Source organism: Sprattus sprattus, assembly GCF_963457725.1.
Source record: "Sprattus sprattus genome assembly, chromosome: 12".
Classification (NCBI taxonomy): Eukaryota; Metazoa; Chordata; class Actinopteri; order Clupeiformes; family Clupeidae; genus Sprattus; species Sprattus sprattus.
Window position 1 is genome coordinate 19,697,110 of NC_137910.1, and position 7,182 is coordinate 19,704,291.

At 39.6% G+C, this 7,182-nt stretch overlaps 1 protein-coding gene across 1 annotated transcript; it reads left to right on the forward strand.

Annotated features, from left to right (window-relative positions):
* Positions 1–1,348: 1,348 nt before the first annotated feature.
* On the forward strand, positions 1,349–4,895 carry ankrd1a (ankyrin repeat domain 1a (cardiac muscle)). The gene is made up of 9 exons (XM_080849192.1): positions 1,349–1,450; positions 1,774–1,947; positions 2,230–2,355; positions 2,561–2,668; positions 2,807–2,905; positions 3,398–3,496; positions 3,652–3,750; positions 3,864–3,962; positions 4,273–4,895. Exons 1-9 carry the CDS (start codon positions 1,424–1,426, stop codon positions 4,369–4,371), a joined length of 930 nt encoding a protein of 309 aa, XP_080705318.1. The 5' UTR covers positions 1,349–1,423; the 3' UTR covers positions 4,372–4,895.
* Positions 4,896–7,182: the final 2,287 nt, after the last annotated feature.

Genomic DNA, 7,182 nt, shown 5'->3' on the forward strand with positions numbered 1-7,182 from the left:
CCCTTCATTAACATCCACAATACAGACACACACATTATAGCACATACATGCAAAGCAGAGAATCACAGTAGACACAGTGCCTCCAGAGGCTTTTCATGTCTATTCATAGTTCCAACTTATTAATATAGGACCCCTTATTTTAGTCCAGGCTATTTTTAATTCACATTTATTCTTTAATATCCAGTGAGACACGAGTTGCACTGCTACTACAGTATGCCTCTGTAGATATTGCTGTAATACTATTGCCATTTCTCTCACCACTTCATATAGGCCTTTAGCCTAACAGACAGTTATGAGAATGACAAATAAAAGAAAATACATATAAATAGAAATAAATAGAAGGACAAATACACTCACACATTCCCTCATTATCATTTCACTCTGAGGCTTGTGATGATGACTACCTATGATGTTCCATAATGGGCCATGTTATCATCAAATACTACTGAATGACAAATGCTCCATCATCAATGATAGGTAAGTGACCTGCGCTACAAAAATAGCATCTAGACTATTACCATAATGCTGTGGCAACAAGAGCGGGAATGAGAGAGCCGACTCGTCAGATGCCTCGTAATATTTCAGTCGCGCCCATGCGACAGGACAGACCAGCATGTTCCTCGGGGGAATGTAGACTGTCACTTGTTTCATGCCTTCCCTGATTTACTAGTGGCATAAATAGTGACCAGACAATGACGTAGGCCCTAATCACACAAATGTTAATGTAGCCTACACATCGAAAACATTTCAAATGTACAAAGTTGGTCAGGGAATAACAAATCAAATGAACCGTAGAAAAGTTTTCTCTTTTCTCACATTAGGTTCAATAGTTACCTAAAAGAGTCAAAAAATAAGAGTAAAGAAATAGTATCCATGTGGTCACCACCAGTGTTCCGTCACCCCTGTCACACTGGTGAGTCGTGCACACGGGTGGTAACCGGCATCATTTTTGCGCAAGGACGCAGCTGCTTCTGGTAATGCACGAGCTCGGTCGTATACGGAAGCCTTGCATCTCATGGTCATATCGTCACCCTTCACGGCAGCTGTTACAGGTTTCACCTTTCCCCTGTACTGACTGAAGGGAATGTGAAGTGTGGGAGTTGAGCTGGAGAGGGGGGCATGTTTCAGGAAGTCTCGCGACTCAAGAATTATATTTTTCAATCCGCCGTGTTGCTGACATGAGATCATGCGGTGGCTGCGTGCCAGTCGTGACAAGACACCTTGCCCCTTGCCAGTGGATATGGTTCTAAAGGGTGGGGCGGGCAGTATGCCTTGTGGGGATCATGAGCTCACTGTGTAATGCGACTTTTTTTTAGTGCCTACTAGAATTGTGTGTGTGTATATATAAGACAGATGATGGAGCTGGGCAGACAGACAGGCACTGCAAGGCAAACCACAGGGACTGTAGCAGGGACAAAGAGACATGGGGCTGCTTAGTGTTGAAGAGCTGGTAGGCATTATTTTGTTGGCATGACTGCTCAAAGTACTACTTGCATGACTTAGAGGTAGATGATTTTGGACACTGACTTTGAACTCTTAAGATAACTTAAGAGACTTGAAGACTTTAGATAACTTGACACGAAAAGGCTTGAGGTGTCAAACAACGGTGCTGACCTGACCAAAGGCAGCACTTCTTAGTAAAAATCTTAGACTTACAAAATCTCGTCTCTTCATCAACAAGTCAAAGTTGACCTGAGCTCTTTCTTTGCGCTGCCACAACGTGTACGATTTTCTTGTGGTGAAAATACTGACAGTGTCTGGTCCTGCCTGTAGGTCACTGGAAAGCGCTTTGATGGCAAGGATGCTGGAGAGGCTTGTGCTGACGTGTTTGCAGCTGGGGAGTATGAAGCATCGATTCATCAGGAGAAACAAGATGGGGTGCGGTCAGAGACAAAACAGGGAACTACACCAAAAAATGATGTCGCTCACATTGAGCTCAACCTCAAAGTAAGGGTCCTTAATACACTGATTATGACTAAACATGAGATACATGCTTACAACAGAGGTGACAAATGCAATGTATACCATGCTTAAGAGTGAGATCAGTCGTATGACACTGAAATCTCCACCACAGTCATGTTTAAGTGAATACTGACTGGACACACCAGAGGAAGAACAGTCCATACATTTTCATAGGAATAAATAACTGTCAGAAAAAACAACAAAACTCCAAAGCACTTCCTGCAGGAATAAACAACTGAACAAACTCGATCTCTCCCTGCCCCATAGACGGACTTATCTGGACACCTGAAGCTAGAGACAGTTGATGACCTCTTCAATATCATGCAGCTGAAAAAGAGAAGGAGAGAGAGGAAACTGATTGTCCACAAGAAAGAGCCCGAACCTGAAGCACTGGTAATGAGACATGAACAAGCACGATTTTACTTTGCCAATTCCAGGAAATCTAAATACAACTTGTGCTTAATATTACCACTACAAGTAAAAAAAAACTAAAACATTCTCCACCCACTGTTCCAGTTCTTAGTTTATAGTGGAAACAGATTTATAGCGAAGAGGAAACACTGTGGTCATTTGTTTTGGTCAAATTGTTTTGTTCTAGCCGGAAATAGTGGATGAGGCTATGTTCCTGAAAGCTACCATGGAGAACAAGCTGCCAGTGATTGAGAAGTACCTGGCAGATGGAGGAGACCCTAACGCTAGTGATCATGTGAGTTTGAAGGACTTAACGCATCCAAATAATTTTTTAAGAATAAAAAAAGAGATGATTCTTTGAATATATATAGATGCACGTTCACTTTCATTCTCTGTTAGTACATCTCTGCATTCTTTGTCATTTGCACTGTAGTTCAAACGCTCAGCTCTACACAAGGCCAGCTATCAGGGTCATGTGGACGTTATGAAGAGGCTCCTGGAGGCTGGGGCATCTATAGAGATGAAAGACAAGGTAGTGTGACAAAACAAACTCTCTGATTCAATTCAATTCAATTCAATTCAATTCAATTCAATTCAATTCAATTCAATTCAATTCAATTCAATTCAATTCAATTCAATTCAATTCAATTCAATTCAATTTTATTTGTATAGCGCCATATCAATACAATTGCCTCTAGGAGCTTAACAGAGCCCAGAGCCTAGACCCCCTTAGTGCATGCACAATGGCAACAGGGGCAAGAATAGCAATAGTTCCACTTCCATCAGCGATTGGAACATGCTATAAGGGAGAGAGAACTTTTATGTTAGTAGACACCAATTTCAGAAACAGATAGGGAGATACATTTGGGTAGTAGATTTAACAATATGGTGACATATGCTATTCACTTAACACACACACAGCAGACCTTTGTATCATTCCCGATAACACCTTTGACTTAATGAAATATGTGTAAATGGATGTGTACATGGACTTTATTTGTATTATTCTGATTGGTTTTTCAAGTTGGACGCCACAGCTGTGCACTGGGCCTGCAGAGGAGGCAGCCAGCCTGCCCTTGAACTCCTCCTGAACCAAGGGGGCAAATTCAACTCCAGAGATAAGGTATTAATGGATATACACAGCAACTCTAGTGATAAATCAGATAAAGATGTTAAATTAGCCGACTACGGTTACTGAGCCTGAGTGACCTGATTAGCACCCTGACAGTAGCCTCTGTGTACTCACGTGTGACCTTACTCTCTGTGTGCATTACGAAGTTACGTAGCACGCCTCTCCATGTGGCGGTTAGGACCGGACGCTACGAGTGCGCAGAACATCTCATACACTGTGGAGCAGACATCAATGCTAAAGACAGAGTAAGACATTCCTGCCGTTCCTACATCATGTTATTCAAAGGTAGCATACAATTGTTTTGTATATTCTTTCACTGGCTCTTAATATTGGATCTTTTGTGTGTTGTCATTGGCAGGATGGCGACACGCCCATGCATGATGCGGTGAGAATAAATCGATTTAAAATGATTAAACTGCTGCTGATGTACGGAGCCAACCTTAAAACCAAGAACCTGGTAAGTGTGTTTTGTTGAAGATGTCTAGACTCTAATACAGCAGATCTGGGTTGAACACTTTTTGATTCTAGATTGCCATCTAGTGTCCATGAATGACTCTGTAGACAGATTTTCTTTGTGAATTCTCCATCAAGCAAAGTGAAGGTGAACCTAAGAACATAATTTATCGGGACATTTTCAAAAAAATTGGGCATAATTTTCAGGCTTGTGAAAATGATGTTTTGCAAACGCTATAAGTATCTAATTGGTTAAAGTTAAAATTAGAAAGGAGTATTTTGCTGACATGATGCATTTTGTCTCATTCTCCTAGGATGGAAAGTCACCAATGGAAAGTCTTCTGGCCTGGCAGAGTGGAGCAAAGACAATTTTATGCAACTTTAAGGAGGAGGGTGTGAATGCGTCCAAGTGAGGAGATGAGAGACAAGGGAAAGCATGGCTATTCTGATATGTCAGCACTCAAGGCAACAGAACAGTTCTTTGCTACATATCAGCGATTAGAGTAGGCAAAATAAATTGGCTGGCCAATTTGAGGAATGAACTTTTCTAATTTGCCTCTTGTTAAAAGTGTTTTTGATGGACAAAGGAGTGCAGAAAGAAACCTTGATGTTTTGATGTAATACTTGCTAATCAGAATGCAACCGTAAAAGCTGTCAGCAGTCTGAATTGCCAGGTGTATAGGTGTTTGACACTGCTGACAGATTTAATCTGCTGACAGATGTTTTCTGGTCTTGATGACAAGAAATGTATGTGATTCATGGTCTGTGGATGTAGAAGAAAAGAAAGTGCATGTCATGCAAAATGCTGAGCATGGGAGGACTTCTCTAGATGACGTATATGTGTATATTTGTCTTTTTTTTGTTGAGGGATGTATTTTAGAGATGTCAAAAAAGTGAATTATTGTTTTAATAAAGCTTTGCTTTGTGTTTTTCATAATATTGTTGTGATTTGTTGTTGCTTACTTGCTTTCATATAATTGTGTGCATTGCAAAAGCACTTGCATGCATTTCCATACACAAAAACACTCACACACAACTCAAAACACCTCATAGTCTATTCCTTGAAATATGAAACACTAAATTCAAAACTGCATTCAAATTCAAAATGTTGCATGAAATGGTAGGCTACACCATGCAGGGGCGTTTCTAGGAATCAAAGAAAGGGGGGGCTTAGCTCCAAAAGGAGAGGCATGTTTGCACTTGCAGTGCGCCGTTTGGGGCCACGGATATTTCAGACAGTCCATACATTTGGATTGGTTCAATCAGAAAGAGTGTGATATTGCTCTGTAATTTTGTTTTCATTCAGTATATGATAACACAAGAGACAGAATTTCAGGGTCATAGTGAAATTTGAAATCACAAATATGAACTTTTCTCAAATAAAGAGAGAGAAATTATTTTCCTTCTTGTAAAGGAAATACGAACAAACTATCTTTCATATCCTCTCCCAAATCCTTATTCTTAAAGGGAATTGTTTTATTATAAGCAGAAAGGAATACAAATTTGATCAACATTTATATCTTTGTCCGTGTAGTTTTAACATACCAGTGATATTTTATGCTCATTTGGACACTATCACTGAGATAAAGATAGTTCAGTTTCAAATATACCCTTCAATGGGGAAAAAAATGTGAATAACTAAAATAAAAACATTCTATAGGGACTGGTATTATTGTTTTGAAATACTAGAGAGATATATTAATGCAAAGAATAGAGAGAGATCGATAGTTATTTATTTCTTGTATTTCTAATTTGCTTGTTCACACTCTTGCTCACTGGAGACAGTTTCTAACAAATTAACATAACCCACTACAAATTTCCCTTTCATTTACCTCAGGTAAACTTAAATTCAACCAGGTAACAATCGTTAACAACAGAAAGCCATTTACTTTGAGCTAAACTCCTTGGCTATAGGCTAATCATGGCTGTCATTGAAGAGACGTTACTTGGCAGAGTGAGAAAGCCAGCGCAGCAGCCTCCCCAAGATCCCCGGGGTTTATATATGATGATAGGCTATTGGATTTTAATTTGAAGGGGGAGAAAACATACAAACCAGAACGCACACACATGTAGCATGTTAGAGTTATTAATAATTTGTCCATGTGAAAAACAATAGTTTAGTTTAATGACATCACCAAAATAAAAAAAATAAAACCTTAAAAAAAATAAAAATAAATGTAAAGCCAATAATGGCAAATAATTTCGGGGGGCTGAAGAACATTTTTAGGGGGGCTTCAGTAATGACGCCCCTGGGCTACACACACTAGGCCTACTCACTACCGTTTTTGCATTGTTGTTGTACATCAAGAACACTTTCAACACTTGTTACTTTTGTTGTGTAAGCGACAAAAAAAAGTTATAATAGCCAGCTTTATCTATGAACTTGCAAATACACAGCACACGATATTGCATAGACAGGCTACAAACTACAGGCTATTTTATGATGATTAGTCTGCTGAAAGTTTGACGTTCAAAATAGTTAATTAAACTCATGAAAATGCAAAGCCAACATTAATCCCACCCCTAACGTTTCCACAGTAATGTATTCACTCTTTCCCTTTTCACTAAGCTTGCCTAGTGTCCACTCACTGCACAATCTGCGCACCTGCTTGTTACTTATTAGTGAACATTCCCATCATGCAATGCGGCAAAGCTCCCGTTAGCCATTGGTCGAATTCAAACAGGACCGCGGTTTAAGTTGCATGACAGCATACGGAATGTTTGGGAATTTTCTGGTCAGACCTTCGCTTCGCGTTTTTGGATGAGTGTGTATTTTGAATCTAAATCAACATCTAAAGTAACGACCAGGACATCCTCGAAATAGTTTGACATAGCTAAGACAGCTATGTAGTTGGCCAAAACAAATAACCAGCTAGCCAGCATATTTTCTACCAGCCAAGCCAACGTAAACTCACCGGAAAGGTACGTCGTTACTCTTTATTCCGGCTTGATTAATTTCATGGATATATACATGCATGTTTTTCATTCTCTCCACCCGTTTCAGTGTCTGCTATAGTTGTCCATTTGTTCCATCCTTATATATTAAATGAACGTTATAATTCTTACAGCGTCATTAATACCTCGTTAGCTAGCTATGATAACCAAGTTATCTTGTTGTGCTAGCTAACAACCTACTCTCAAGCTTAGACTTAAGTCACTTGTTGATTACGTTAGATTTTTTCTAGGCTACATTTACTTTATGCAAGCAATTCCGACTAGCATAT